Raw genomic sequence first — 16,059 nt, 5'->3', positions numbered from 1 at the left:
AAGAGTAAACAAAGTTCTATGATGTGTTTTTAAGTTTAGAAATCCTTAGAAGCACATTCATTTTTTAACCACTGCAAAGAGGAGATAGCAAGTAGCCGCTCTTTCAATTATGGACTTAGCTGTAGGTGGGAAAATAGTTTAAAAGTCCATTGAATTGATTTTCAACCCAATTATGCCTGGGGAGACTAATAATATCTATAATTTTTGAACTATTAATTTTTCCTAGCATCTAAGAAATCTTATGAGCATCTCTATATATGAGAGTTTGGATTTTAGGTAGGTAATGACATGTTTTAATTAGTAAAACATATTTGATACTTAGGAGAGTTCTCAATAGCAGGTGACTGCAAAGAAAAATTTGTTAGTTATAATGGAAAACAGATTATTGTCATTTTTAACCTTACTTAGGGCTGCCATGACAGTTCAGGTTTTGGCAATTTTTAATTTTTTTTTAACACGGGAGACTAGGACAGTAAATATTTCAGGCAGGTCACATAGGTTTCTATTGTATATTCTTTTTGGGTTTTCTTTTAATACAATATTTTAATAATATGTAAATAATTTTTAGTTCTTAGGTTTATAAAAATAGACTGAAGGCTGAATTGTGTACGTTTGCCCGTTCCTGACTTAGGTAGTTAGTGGATTAATCAAAGTCCTCTTTGTCTATTTTATTTAGTTCACAAAATCAAAGTCATCTCCCCCCCCCATGCAGAATAAAGTACATCCTCTGAATATGCAAAGTATCTTTAAGTTTATTTAACTTACTGTATAGTATTTATGTTAGAGTCCTTGATAAAGAATAATTCAAATCCTCATTTTTTCCTCTATGGAATAGAGTATGTATTTTTTTTGGTAAAATTTCTGTATGAATTGATAGTCAACATAATATAAAACATAGCAAGTTGAATACTCATAATGTATCTTATACATGAAGAAAGTATCTGATTGTTATTTTTTAAGCTTTTAGAAATAAAGAGTAATTCTGTTGACACTTGATATCTTCAGTTTGTGGTACAACTATTTTTAAGTTGGCTGATTCTGTGCCTTCTCTGTGTATCATTTCTGATACTATGATTCCATGGTACTTACGGGACTTAATGATGTCTCAGTGATTCTTCTCCATTGCAAAACTCCAACTTGTCAACTCACATTTAAAAGAATTTGAGGGGCTGGGATTGTGGCTCAGTGGTAGAGCTTGCCTAGCACGAGCGGGACCCGGGTTCGATCCTCAGCACCACATAAAAAAAAAATAAAGGCATTGTGTTGTGTCCATCTACACCTAAAAAATAAAAAAATTAAAAATTAAAAAAATAAAAGAATTTGAAAACATCTTAGTGTCCACTTTGATGACTGTAGACTAATGACTGTATCGGGAAATTAAATTTTGACAGTATCAAGATGTATACTAGACTGTTCTACATATTTGAAGTTAATTTTAAAGTAGCCTGAACATTTTAAAATAGTGACCCTATCTTTGTCAATGTTAGAGTACCCTAAAATGATTATATTGAAATAAACTACAGATGCAATTTCTGTGTGTGTGGTAGAAACTACATGTGAATAAACTATTTTTAAAGTAGTCAATGAGTGTTGGAAAGATCTATTTATATACCAGTTATGAATATATTACTTAAGTGCCTATTACAATATGAACTTCTTGAGGATAGGGGTTTTTCTTCTCTGTTTTGTTCACTGCTGTATTCATAGTACTAATACCATGTCTGGCACATAGGAGATGTTCAGTAAATATTTGTTGCATGAATGAATGTATCATTCTTATCATTAGTAATGTAATTTTCTTTAAATTGTACTATAATAACTTAATCCTAAGAACTCTATAAGCCTGGAAATAGTAAGGTACTTTCTTTGAAATTGTTCCATAAAAAAATTTTTGACTAAAGCTGAATTTTCAGTTAGTTTTTTTATTACAAGTTCTACACAAATATGTTCATGTATTGTACCTAATATATCTTCCATTTTTATGTTTTCTTTCTCTAGCTATTCTGTTTGAATGCGTACATACAGTCTATTCTATTTATCCTAAGTCAGAATTACTTGAGAAGGCTGCTAAGTGCATTGGAAAATTTGTTCTCTCCCCTAAAATCAATCTTAAATATTTAGGTAAGGTAATTGATTCTTTTGATGGAAGTTATAGAGAACTTTTGAAATTTTCTGGATGCTTGTTTGAAGTCACTTCATGTAATGTAATTTTTGTTTCTAGGACTGAAGGCTCTTACCTATGTTATTCAACAGGATCCTACTCTGGCTCTTCAGCACCAGATGACAATAATTGAATGCTTAGACCATCCTGATCCCATTATTAAGAGAGAGGTAAACGGGTCTTTTGAATAATGCACTTGAAGTGTTAAAATTTTAAAACTCTTTGTTGGTATTTTGGAGAGAGATTAAAGTAGTGGGTAGTGTGTGTATTTTATGTATTTTAACTTTTGTATATATTCTACTGAAATGTAAGGAACATTTTAAAAAAGTATCATCAATGTCTGTAGGAATGTTTTTAAATTAATGAGTTGGAGAGGTTAGTTCTAATTATCTGTATGGGTTCATTAATATCTTTTTGGCTTAAGCATTATACCAATAGAGACCTGAATTCTAGTCCTAGGTCTTATGGTTACAATATAAGATGTATTCCTATTACATAAGTTATAATTTATGATGGTTAATATTTTTCCATTATTTTCTTTTACTTCTGTAAAATGAGTTAGTGAATTCACTTAGATAAGAATATTGAAAGAATGAAGATATCCATAAAATGATTTGAACTTCTTGGAAGAAAAGGTATAATTTTGTACTTAGTTTTGTTTCTTCAGAACTAAATGTGTAATAGTTTTACATAATAGTGGGATTCATTATGGCCTAATGATACATTCTTACAGCATAATTTCATCAGTTTTATTCCCCTTACCCTCCTCTAGTCTCTTTCCTCTACCCGACTGGTCTCCCTTCTGTTTTCATGAGATTGTTCCCCCCCGCTTTTTTCTCTCTAGCTTCCACATCTGGGAATAAATGTTTATGTACTTAGTTCTGTTTCAATTCTTTCCTTTTGTAAAATTATTTCAGTGTTCCATTGGGTGTCAGTATAAATATTTCTATTAATTCTCATGTAGAGAAATCACTCTGTAGCTTCATTTCAAAGAGTGTCTTCATTTAAAAGGCTATTTAACTCCACAAAAGAGTTAAGAATGCAAAGTTTTATTTTGATCTTAAAAATAATAAAGGTTAAAAAAATAGAATATACTAAACTTTCATCTAATAAGCTCTATTGTTATCTCTCAAGATAACAATAGAGCTTATTAGATGAATACTATATTGTACTTAACAATTGTAATTTTAAAAAATTATGAATTTTTAATTTTAAAAGGCATTTTGAAACAAAAATATTGAGAAGTTTATCCTCTTATTCGTACATAAGTATATATTAACATGTGAAACAAATATATTTATTCTTTTTTTGGGGGGAGGGTAGCAAGTATTGAACTCAGGGGCACTCAACCACTGAGCCACATCCCCAGTTCTATTTTGTATTTTATTTAGAAACAAGGTTTCACTGAGTTGCTTAGCATCTCACTTTTTACAGAGGCTGGCTTTGAAGTCATTATCCTCCTGCCTCAGTCTCCTGAGCCTCTGGGATTACAGGTGTGTGCCATCGTGCCTGGCATATTCATATTTTTAGTCATCTGAAAATTGTTACCTGTCACCTCCCTTGAATGAATCTGGGAAGTTTGCAGATGTACAAATTTCTGCTTGCAGGCATTGTAGAAAAATGAAAAGGCTCCAGGGACAACAAAATAAAAAAATAATTATACAGTCCTTCTGCTATACCAGATATATAACATGTGTTTTCTTTGTGTAATTAACTACTAATGGGGTTTAGTTGAACAGGGCTGACTTATAGTTTTCTTATTAATATATGCAATTATTGGACTCTCATTTAGAAATGAGACTTAGAAAATAGGCAACTTTCAAAATTACCAGGTCTAATCTGTTTGATCAATTGCTTGCAGTGAGGAGAGTAGTTCAAATTCTTTGGAGAAGATATTGAGTATCAGTGGTTACCCACAGAGGGTATTGTTGTACTTTCTTCACAATGCCTTTGTTACTTTTAACTTCTGTTAATAGTGACATGGCAAGAGCTTTGTTTTTTGGGTATGGAGTGATCTGTTATATGAGAAGGGATTCCTTTTCACATGGTTTTATTATTTTTCTTCCCATAGGGAGAAAAAAGGCAAGAATGAGTTATCAAGGATAAACAGAAAAAAACCTCCAGCCATATAATTTCTCACATAGTACTCCTTTCCAGATTGGAAATGCCAAATTAAAGTCTTAGAGTAAAAAAGAAATTAAGTGTAGATTATTTAATAACATAAAACATACAGTTTGGAATCCACAGAGAGCATATCTGAAACAGTTTAATAGAGTGAGAGCTATTGATAATGGAGAACTATATGTTTATAGATTTTAAATGGAATTAGGCATTAACTAAAACAACTTAGAATACATTTCAAAATGTATTATCATTTGTACTAGAAATCCTGGCTGTAAGGATTGAAAAATCAGAAAGAGCCCTAAAGATATTTTAACATGTTTGATAACTAGGATAGATGGAAATTCTTTTGTAGATAATATTTTTGGCCCTAAAACACCAGGAAATGATGCTTTCTCAGTATTGCCTTTGGACATATTGATTGGACTCACTGATTTCTGGGAGTTATGTTTTAGAATCTTAATTTAGGGACTTAGAAAGCTAGCCAAATGGGATATAGTTCTTCTTTAGAATGACATTTGCAAATAAACGGGTGTTCTCAAGACTATCATGTTAAATGAAATAAGCCAATCCCCAAAAGCTAAAGGTTAATGTTTTTGCTGATATGTGGACGCTAACTCACAATAAGAGGGGAGTGGGGAAGAATAGATATTCAATAGATTAGACAAAGGGGAATGAAGGGAAGAGGGGGGGGACAGGAAAAGGAAAGACAATGGAATGAATCCAAAATAATTTTCCTATGTACATATATTAATACACCATAATGAATCCCACCAATAAAATTAAAAAATTCTTCCTTTGTATTTGAGATTCTGAATGTAAGCCTTGCTACATTTGAACCAGTTGAACTATCAGTCTTTGTCTATCCATTAGAGACCGTTTGCCCTCAACTGCCAAATGCATTTAAGTGCTGTTTTTTGTTGTTTGAGTAGTGCTGAATAGTTTGTGACACTGAATTTATAAACACACACACACACACACACTCTATAGATACATGTGTGCCTACGCATACAGCCATATACATAAGTAATGTACATTTAACATTTAAGAGCTGTTACAGTTTTAGAAAATATATTACAAACCTTTTAACTTTTTAGTTTTTGCATTTTCTATCATAGAAATGTCATATCTCAATTATCTCAATAGAAAATATTTACATTTTGAGATTGATCACAGTTTACTTTTTGACAATATAATTTTACTTTTTTTTTTGGTAGTACTGGGAATTGAGCTAGGACCTTATGCATGCCAGGCAAACACACTCACTGAGTTGCATCCCCCTGCTCCCCATCACTCTTTTATTATTTGATTTTTTTTCTTTTTTTTTTTTATTGGTTGTTCAAAACATATTATTTGATTTTTGAGGCAAGCTCTTGATAAGTTGCCCAGGCTGACCTCAAATATGCAACTCAGCCTCAGCCTTCCAAGTAGTTGGGAGTTGAGGCATGTGCCACCACACCCAGCTAATTTTTACTTAAGCTTTTTTTTTAGTTAAAATTTGTATTTCTTGATCATCTGTTAACTGATTGTCAATAGTAGATCTATATAAAAGTGGAATAATCAACTATTTAATAAAAAATATTATGTTTATTAATGTTATCATGCATAGTTTTGTAATATTGTTTTTATTTCTCTTCCTTAAATAGACTCTGGAACTTCTTTACAGAATTACAAATGCACAGAATGTAACAGTTATTGTCCAGAAGATGCTTGAATATTTACATCAAAGCAAAGAAGAGTATATCATTGTCAATTTGGTTGGCAAAATAGCTGAGCTGGCTGAGAAATATCCTTTGTTTGGATCAGGAGTCATAAAATACCTTTAGTTATGAAGTAACTTTAAAATGATCGGTATATATATGATTTTGGCAAGTTGAGGTCAGAGACCCACCAATAACTTGCATTCTTGATGCTTAAGTCTGTCATTGTCTAGTTAGGAATTTATGTAGACTTCTTGGAGGATGGCTTTTTCCCTGGTTTCTTTTATTTAGGTGGTTAGTATTTTGAGCAGGAAAACATAGGAGCCACTATCTCGTTTGTTCATTCGTTTGTATGTTTGTTCTTTCTCTCTCTTTTCCCTTGTTTTTCTTTTTCTTTCTCTCTGTCTCTTCTCATTCTCTCTCTTTCTCTCATGATGATTTATCATTCAGTCTTTTCTTATCTTTGACTTTTTACTGAGCTTCTTTTTCTAAGTAAAAGTTCTTGTTTTGGGTTAGGAGAGGATAAAGTGGAGGGTCAGGATTCAAAAATGCATTTTTATGGTACTGTTTACATTGGGAATTGTCACAATAAAGTAGTTGAAAACTCATAATTTACTTTTTTTTTCCAATCCTTTTTTAAAAGTCAGAGGAACTTTGTAAGTCATGAGGATATTGCATTCTTTTAAAGATATCTGTTATTCTAAGGGAGAAATAATGAATAATGCTAATTAAATTATCTTGGAAGTTGTTTAAGTGTAGTTTAATACAGACAGTGATATAGCACTGGCCAGCAGCAGAATGCTAGAATTTTAGAACTGATGAGGAACATATTAGAAAAGAAGTTAAATAAATTATTCAAGTAGACACTTCACAACATTTAACCTCTCTGAAGTGTGCATGACTTTCCTTTATTTATTTGTTCCTAGTTAGCTAGTTCATTTCTTTCATTTACTTATTGAGTACCTATTATGTGTAAGCCTAGTGCTAGATAAAATAAATGCAGTTTATTAAATAGACTTTATTGAGCAGACATTTTACATAAAAGTTGGGACATAGAACATTTATAGCAGAGGTTAAAGATAAAGATAAACTGGTCTTTTGTTTGTTTGTTTTTGTTTCTGGTAAAAAAGATTGCTACAGAAAGATAATTTCAGTTTGAAAGTATACTTGTTCTTAACACTGTGGACACATATGCTCCTGATAATGCATGGTTTATTCAAACAATGAATGCTGTGTTTTCAGTGGGAGGAGATGTAATGCATCCTGATATTCCCAATAACTTCCTGAGACTGCTAGCAGAAGGTTGATAAAGATTTTAAAATTAAATGTTTTTCATTACAGAGTCATTAGGGAATTTAGTGGAAATTAAAATGGTATATCAATTTCTTTGTAGGTTTTGATGATGAAACAGAAGATCAGCACTTGAGGCTTTATGCAGTTCAGTCTTATCTTACTTTACTAGATATGGAAAATGCATTTTATCCACAGAGATTTCTTCAAGTTATGAGTTGGGTGAGCAATTTACGTTATATAATACATTTTTATAAAACCCAAATATTACCATATTTTCCCCCAGAAATCATTCAGTTCTACTCAGCTAATTGCTTCAGATATCTTTTTTTTTTTCCCCAAGTTACCATCTATCAGTTAACTATTTATTTATCTCTTCTTTCTCTCTGCCATCTTACTTGTTTGGTCTTCTAAATATGGTGGTTGTTGAGATATCTGTGTTTACAGTATGTTTTTTATGTAAACAGTATGTTTTTTGAATATGTGAATACTTACATATCTTTTATATATTAGCTTTCTGTAACTATATAACAATGTTACCACAAATTTAGTGGTTTATAAAAACAGATTTATTCAACCTTTGGTTTTTTTGGGATTGCCTTATTTCGCTTAGCATGATTTTCTCCATTTACTGGCGAATGTTGTAAAGTCATTCTTTCTTTCTTTATTCTACTGTTATGTATTACTAAGAAGAAACAATAAAATAAAATTTAAAAAACACCCACAGATTTATAATATCATAGTTTATTTTCTCATCTGTGGGAAAGTTGAAATTTAGCTTCCCAGTTAACGTTCTTAACTATATTTGCTTTACTACAACTGCATCTATTTTTATATCTAGGTCAGTCTGCCTGTATACAGTGTGTTTACTGAGCCATTTAAAATTGAATTGCCTTAGAGAAATGCAAATTAAAATTACACTGAGATTTTATCTCACTTCAGTCAGAATGGCAGGTATCAAGAGTACAAGTAACAATGAATGTTGGTAAGAATGTGAGGGAAAAGGTACACTTATACGTTGGCAGGTGGGAATGCAAATTGGTGCAACCACTCTGGAAAGCAGTATGGAGATACCTTAGAAAAATTGGAATGGAACCATCATTTGACTCAGTTATCCTACTCCTCGGTATATACCCAAAGACTTAAAATCAGCATATTATAGTGATGTGGCCACATCAGTGTTGCTTGATTCACAATAGCTAGGCTATGGAACCAACCTAGGTACCCTTCAACAGATGAATGGATAAAGGAACTATGGTACATATACACAATGGAATATTAGCCATAAAGAAGAACAAAATTATGGCATTTGCTAGTAAATGGATGGAACTAGAGACTGTCATGCTAAGTGAAATAAGCCAATCCCCCCCAAACTAAAGGTCAGATGTTCTCTCTGATGTATGTATGCTGACTCACAATGTGGGGAGGGGGGATGGAGGTTTACCAGATTGGACAGAGGGCAGTGGGGAGAAGGTAGGGGGAATGGGAATAGGAAAGACAGTAGAATGAATTAGACATAACTTTCCTATGTTCATATATAAATACATGACCAGTGTAACTCCACATCATGTACAACCACAAAAATGGGAAATTATACTCCATGTATGTATGATATGTCATTCCACTGTCATGTACAACTAAAAAGAACAAATAAAAAAATTTAAAAAATTGAATTGCAGATAGCATGACAGTTTACTTCTAAAAATTCTATATGAGTTTCTTAAGAATGAGATTAATTATACAGGATAATGGATCTTATTTATTTTACTCATAATCCTTGAATTAATGAATATATTTGGTGATCATTAATTTTTTTTTCCTCCATGAACATAGCATGTCACTTTATTTAGATTGTCTAATTTCTTCTTATACCATGTAATTCTTATACATGTTTCTACACTTGGTTCATTTTCTTTAGAGCACTTTTAAATGTATGATATTTTAAATTTTGGTTTCCATGTGTTTGTTGCTGATATATACAGATTTTTCATATTTTGATCTTTTGGTTGCACTCGTTTAGTGTTCTAGCAGTTTTTTAAATTATAGATTCTTTGAGAGCTTGTTAGAATTTTTGTATCTATGTTTATGAGGTATATTAGTCTGTTGTTTTCTATATTCTTTTTTGGTATTCTATTTGGTTTTGGTATTAAGGTGTATAAAATGTGTAGAATTGCTGTTAATTTTTCTTTAGAAATTTGAAGAACTGAGCTCAGTGGCCCATGCCTATAATCCTAGTGACTTGAGTGGCTGAGGCAGAGTATTGCAAGTTCAAAGCCAGCCTCAGCAATTTAGTGAGGCACTAAGCAACTTAATGAGAACCTGTCTTAAAATAAAATAAAAAGGGATGGGGATATGGTTCAGTAGTAAAGGTGCCCCTGGGTTCAATCCCTGGTACCAAAACCAAAAAGTTCCAAAATATCATTTAGGAAAGATCTTTTATTCCCTGAATTATCATTTTGTGGTTCATATAACAGTGTCACCTGAGTAAGTTAGATGTAAGAAAAGAAAAAGGATATGTAACATAGATCAGTGTTCCTCAAAGTCTGTTCTGTGGACCATCTATATCAAAATTGCCAATACTTGTCCGAATATATACCCTTGATCCTCACCACAGCCATTCTAAATTAGAATATCTGAGGATAGACTGGGAATCTGTATTTTATGAAATATCTCAGGTGACTCTCATGCATATTAGTATGTAAGAACCACTGATTTAAATTTTTATAGGAAAGTGCTTGTAGAAACTGGCGACTAACTCTGAAAGTTCAGAAGAAAATCATGTTACAAAAGTATCTTATATATTGTTAATGACAAGGATGTGGAAAATATTTTTGTATTGAGTTCAGTTCTTTTGTATTGAGCATATAATTCTTGGTATTTTTAAAAATTTTGAACCGAAAAACTACAATGGTTTCTTTAGTAATTCTTTCACCATGAAAGTATGTTTAATCTAGATTAAATTCACTTTGTTTTAGGTTCCTGCATGTGTATTACTGTATAACTTGGTATCTGTGTATGTAATCTTTGTTTTATCCATAGGTGTTAGGAGAGTATTCCTACCTCTTAGAAAAGGAAAAGCCAGAGGATGTTATAACTAGGCTTTACAAGTTACTTATGAATGACTCCATTTCTTCAGAAACAAAAGCCTGGCTGTTTGCTGCTGTGATCAAGTTGACACCCCAAGCACATTCTTCTAATCTAGTTGAGAGGTTAATCCAGGAATTTACCATATCTTTGGATACTTGTATGAGACAGCATGCATTTGAATTAAAATATTTGCATGAAAATATAGAACTTATGAAGAGTTTGTTTCCAGTTGATAAGAGTTGTGAAGAAATGGTGGTAAGACATCTGTGTTTGATCTTTTAAAAATTGTGTTGTCTAAACAGTAATTTTTGCATTTGTGAGATATATATATATATATATATATATATATATATATATATGGAATATATCAAAATATAATTTTCTGTAGCATTCAGAATGAAGGTTGTAGTTTTCTCACATTAGTAGGGGAGAGAATTTGAGAACTTCCATTTAGTGTAGATTCTAAATTGTCAGGAAGAAAAGAGTATCTCTTCTGAAGAATGGTAGTAAAAATATTTATATCCTGTGACAGACTCTTCTAATATATAATATTTCATGAATTTCCTTTATTTTTATCTCCTTTGAAATTCTATAGGTCATTTTAGTCATGCTCTTTTCTTTGAGATTATTAAAAAAAAAGAAAAAGTGATTCTTAATTTCATTTTGTTCATTTCCTATCTAAATACTGCTTTGGAACCTGATCACCTTTACTTTTCTCATCTACTTTGACCTGCCACACCTTTCAATCTCTAGTTGTCAGTTACTGTTCACCTTCTTAATTCATATTATCCCTTCCTTCAGATTGGTGTAAAGCAGAAAATTTCTAAAAGGAAGCCAGATTTGTTAAGTTTTGGTGCATTAGCTGTCATATAATTGAGAAAGAGAAGAGGATATGCCTATCCTCACTAATATTCCCACTAATTTTGACTCAGGTTTTTATATCATTTTAATTTTGAACATTTTTAATGTTTTTCCATAGCATCTGAAAAACAAAGGCCTTTCTTTAGCATTTATTAGGCATTCTAGATACTCTCATTAAATGATGAATGAATATGCTATCCATAGTATTTCATTATGTGTAGCTACACTTTTCTTTTCCCCCAATAAAAGATAACAACACCCCCATCTCTGAAGAATTTCAGTGAAACTAAACCTTTCCAAATTCAGAGTGTGAGGTGCCACTTGTACATTAAGCTTTAAGTCAGGAGAAGCAAATCAGTGGTTATTTCTGTCAATTCTTTTTCTCATCCCTTTACCTTCACTTTGGTCATCTTTAAAATTTCTTCACTGTGGGGAGACTGATTAAAGGCCCCCAATGAAGTTCATGTTTTAATCCTAGGAAACTATATGTCTTACCTTAATTGTTAAAATGTTGTAAATGTTATAAAATTAAGTATTTTGTGACAGGAAGGTTATCCTAGGTTATTGAGGTAGTCATGTTGTAATGTAATCACAAGGGTTAGAGAAGGCAAAGTAGTAATAGAAGCAAATATTGGAACGATGTGGCCTCAAGCCAAGGAATACAGGCAGTCTAGAGAAAAACTCAGAGAGACAAGGAATGGATTCTCCCCTGGAGGATCCAGAAGGCTCTGCCAACACTATTGATTTTAGTCCCTGGCAGTTACTCTAACTCATACCAGGGATGTCTGTCTCTTCTTATAGGTTATAGATCCTCTGAAGGTTTGAAACTCTGTCTTCCTTTGTCTTAATCATAGCAGTTGATATTATACATATTAGATATTATACATATTAGATATTCAAAAATATTCTGCTATGCAGTAAAATTGATAATAACTGCAAATGTTTTAAGTTGATTCATAGCTAGGTGATCTGATGATATATTTCAGAAAGTGAGAGAATTGGGTAGCATTTTTAGAATTAAAGCTTCTGTTTTTAGCTTAAATATTTTTAGGATGTGCTAAAATTATTTATGTCAATATACTGTTTAGAGTAAATTTTGTAATTCCTAATTTTGACTAAATTTTTATGTAGGTAGATGCTTCCTTATCTTTTCTCGATGGTTTTGTGGCTGAAGGACTCAGTCAGGGGGCAGCACCTTATAAACCTCATCACCAGCGCCAAGAGGAAAAGCTTTCTCAGGAAAAAGGTGATTTTTTTCATGAGTTTATAACATGCTAGCTTGTAGAGATCTAAATTTTTTAATGTAATTGGTATTAAAGAACAAGGGATATTTACTTTTTATTATCCTTCTTTAAATCTGTTGTGATTTGTTTACCCCACCTGGTTTTCAGAACTCAAAAATCAAGTCACAAAGCTCAGATCAAAACTACAAGATCCATATATAGAAATGCCCAAGGTGTGACCACCATTCTGGAATTTTCAAAGAACTGAAAGGTGAAATTATACTGGTCACTGTCCTGGATAGCTGACACATTAGTGTGAGCAATCTGTGAAAGTTTCAGGAAAAAACCCTGATTAGTATGGAAAACATTAGTAGAGAAAACATTCGGCATTTGTTTTTTTGGGATTGGCTAACTTCACTTAACATTTACCTGCAAATGCCATGATCTTATTTTCTTTTATTGTTGAGTAATATTCTATTGTGTATATATGCCACATTTTTTAATCCATTCATCAACTGAGGGGCATCTGGGTTGGTTCCACAGTTTAGCTATTGTGAATTGTGCTGCTATAAACATTGATGTGGCTGTGTCTCTGTAGTAAGCCATTTTTAAGTCTTAAGGCTTTAATTTTTAAAAGTCTATTTTCATGTTATTTTTTTGAGGTAAGAACACAACATGAAATCTCTCCTAATTTTTAAGTGTGCAATACACTATTGTTGCCTTATAGAAACAGTATTGTACAGCAGATCTCTAGTGCATATTCATCTTGCTTTACTGTAATTTATACCTGTTGATTAGTAACTCTTCATTTTCTCCTCCCCACTATTTCATTCTTCAGGTCTATGAATTTGATACCCTATATATAAGTGAAATCATACAGTGTATGTCTTTCTGTAACTAGCTTATTTCCTTAAGATAATATACTCCATGTTATACATTGCAGAATTTCCTTCTTTTTTTAAGGCTTAAAAAATATTCCTTTGTATGTTCTATATGTCTTTCTTTATTCTAGTGCAATATCATTTTGAGTATTGTAGTTTGGCAATAGATTTTCAAGTCAGGCTATGTGACACCTCCAGCTTTATACTACTTTCTCAAGATTGGTTTGATTATTTACTTCACTGATAAGTTCTACCAAACATTTAAAGAATAATTAAGGACAATTTTCTCAAACTCTTCTAAAAATTAGAAGAGGAGGAAACCCTTCAAAACTCCCTTTATGAGACCAACATTACCCTGATACCAAAGCCAGACAAAGATGCCACAAAAAAGGAAAACAATAGGCCAATATTCTTTATGAATATAGGTGCAGAAATCCTAAACAAAATACTAGCACACCAAATCCAGCAATATATTAAAGGATCATATACCACAGCTAAGTAGGAAATCTCACTGGTATGCAAAATCAATTAATAAGATATACTATATTCACAGAGTAAAGGATAAAAGTCACATGATTGTTTCAATAGACATAGGAAAGGCAATTGTCAAAATTCACCACTCTTTCATGATAAAAACTTGCAATAAACTAGAAATAGAAGAAAACACCTCAGTATAATAAAGGCCATATATGAAAATCACATAGCTAACATTAATTAAGCTTTTCCTTTAAAATCAGGAATAAGGCAAGGATGTCCATTTTCCTTATGTCTAGTTAAGATAGTATTAGGAATCCTAGCTATATAGGAAATGAGAAAGAGTGGAGGGGAGAAGAAGGAAAGAAGGGAAGAAGGGGGAGAAGGAGGGAGAAAGGAAGGGAGGGAGGGTGGTTTGAAGGAAGGAAATAAATCCAATTTGGAAAGGAAGAAGTAAAATTGACCGTATTCTCAGACAATGGGATCTTGAAACCCTGAAGTTTCCATAAAGAAAATCTTAGTACTAATAAACAAATACAGGAAAGTTGCATGATACAAAATCAATATACAAAAATCAGTTGCACTTCTGTGTACTACACTAATTTGAAAGGGAAATTAGGAAAGTAGCTTTATTCATAGTACCCCCCCCCCCAAAAGATAAAATACCTAGGAATAAACTAAAGGACATAAAAGATTGTATACGAAAAACTATAAAACATTAATGATAAATCAAACAACACAAATAAATAGAAAGACATCCTTTGTTCATGGACTGGAAAGTTCATGTTAAAAGTTCATACTACTCAAAGTGATTTGCAGATTCACTGCAATCCTGATCTTCTGAGGCATTTGATGTGTTATTTAGTAATAGCTAATGGCCTAGAATATTCAAGCAGTTTCTTTCCTTAGTAACTCCTTATGTATTAATAGAATATATGGGGGGGTAAAGTTTTGAATTACAATTGCCCAATCTATATACTTCACATAAAGATCCATGACATCTAGGACATAGAGTGAAAGTCTCTTGGAGTTCCACGGTGGAGACATGATCCAGTTTTTGCTCAGTTTCTTTATTTTCATATATCTGGGAGTCATCAGTCATCATTACTGAAGTCAAGAGTCGGGTAGGGAAGGGGAGGTAGAATGGGAAAACTAATTCTTGACACTGCTTGTTTCTTCCTTAAAATAAGTTAAATAGCTAATGCAAATATAATAGATAGTCCTGAATTCTCCAAGCTGATGCAGTCCTTTCTCAAGTAATTTTTTCCCCATAGAATCATCATTATAAGTGAGAGTAAGCTCTCAAATTAGCATCTTCCAAATCTGTTTTTCAAAAGTTTCTTAACACAAAATTGAAATTCCATGAGCTTAGACTATTATAGAAAAGAAAATTGGCTATGAGATAGGACATAGCAAGTACTTAATAAATATATGTGAAATAAGTTATAAAATTATTTATAATTTATTTATTGTATCTTAGAATTGTGACTGGCAGTAAGTAAAATTATGTATCTTAGAATTATGATATGATAGGGGAAAAATAATTTTTTTCTCATGAAGAGTTAATTCTGAAATCCTTCACATATCAGTCAGTTCTGATACTGATGATTTTTAAGAAATCATTTGTAGAGAGCTATATTTAAATTATTAAATGTAGCTTTAATAAGTGATACTTAGCTCTTGTGGATAGAAAAATGTCCAGTTTTTATATCTAAACTCCAGGAAACTAAGAACTGGCAAAATCTCTGAGATCTATAGGCAATAAAATTTATAAAATTTATTACCAATTTTAGTTTTTACCTAAGGAAAGCATGTAGGAATCAGTGTAGATTACTTAATAAAACATTATTTAAAAATGTTGTAGTCCTAGTGTTGAATAACACTAGAAATAGTAAGGGGAAATAGCAGTATAATTTCTTATCTGTTGAACTGTGGCTTTTAGAAAATCATGTCAAATTACGTTGTTAGTCTCAAAATAAATAAATAAACAGTTAAATAATTTAAATTATTTGAGTAACTTAAATAAGTAAAATTAAATAATAATAGTAGCTGAGTATAGTCAGAGAAGTATAGCCAAATGACCAAGGTATAAAAGAATTGAAGTGTAAAGTAAAATAAAGAAATGTGTATATAATACAGTTTTCTAAAGCATGAAGATACAAAGAGGTTAATATTGAATTACTTATACCAGAATAGTTTATACTATATTTTCTCAAACCCGTATTACTTAACTCCCAACTCTAAGGATTCTATAATTAGCT

At 31.8% G+C, this 16,059-nt stretch overlaps 1 protein-coding gene across 1 annotated transcript in view; it reads left to right on the top strand.

The window, feature by feature from the left end:
• Ap4e1 (adaptor related protein complex 4 subunit epsilon 1) overlaps positions 1-16,059 on the top strand; it is a 62,457-nt gene that overhangs the window by 26,729 nt on the left and 19,669 nt on the right. The window contains exons 9-15 of the mRNA XM_078049621.1: positions 1,999-2,121; positions 2,222-2,331; positions 5,929-6,068; positions 7,172-7,284; positions 7,376-7,494; positions 10,312-10,614; positions 12,352-12,466. Coding sequence (XP_077905747.1) covers positions 1,999-2,121; positions 2,222-2,331; positions 5,929-6,068; positions 7,172-7,284; positions 7,376-7,494; positions 10,312-10,614; positions 12,352-12,466 — 1,023 coding nt within the window. The remainder of the gene's footprint in view (positions 1-1,998; positions 2,122-2,221; positions 2,332-5,928; positions 6,069-7,171; positions 7,285-7,375; positions 7,495-10,311; positions 10,615-12,351; positions 12,467-16,059) is intronic.

This window comes from Ictidomys tridecemlineatus, chromosome 5, assembly GCF_052094955.1.
Source record: "Ictidomys tridecemlineatus isolate mIctTri1 chromosome 5, mIctTri1.hap1, whole genome shotgun sequence".
NCBI classification, from domain to species: Eukaryota; Metazoa; Chordata; class Mammalia; order Rodentia; family Sciuridae; genus Ictidomys; species Ictidomys tridecemlineatus.
This window is presented reverse-complemented; position numbering and strand designations above follow the sequence as displayed.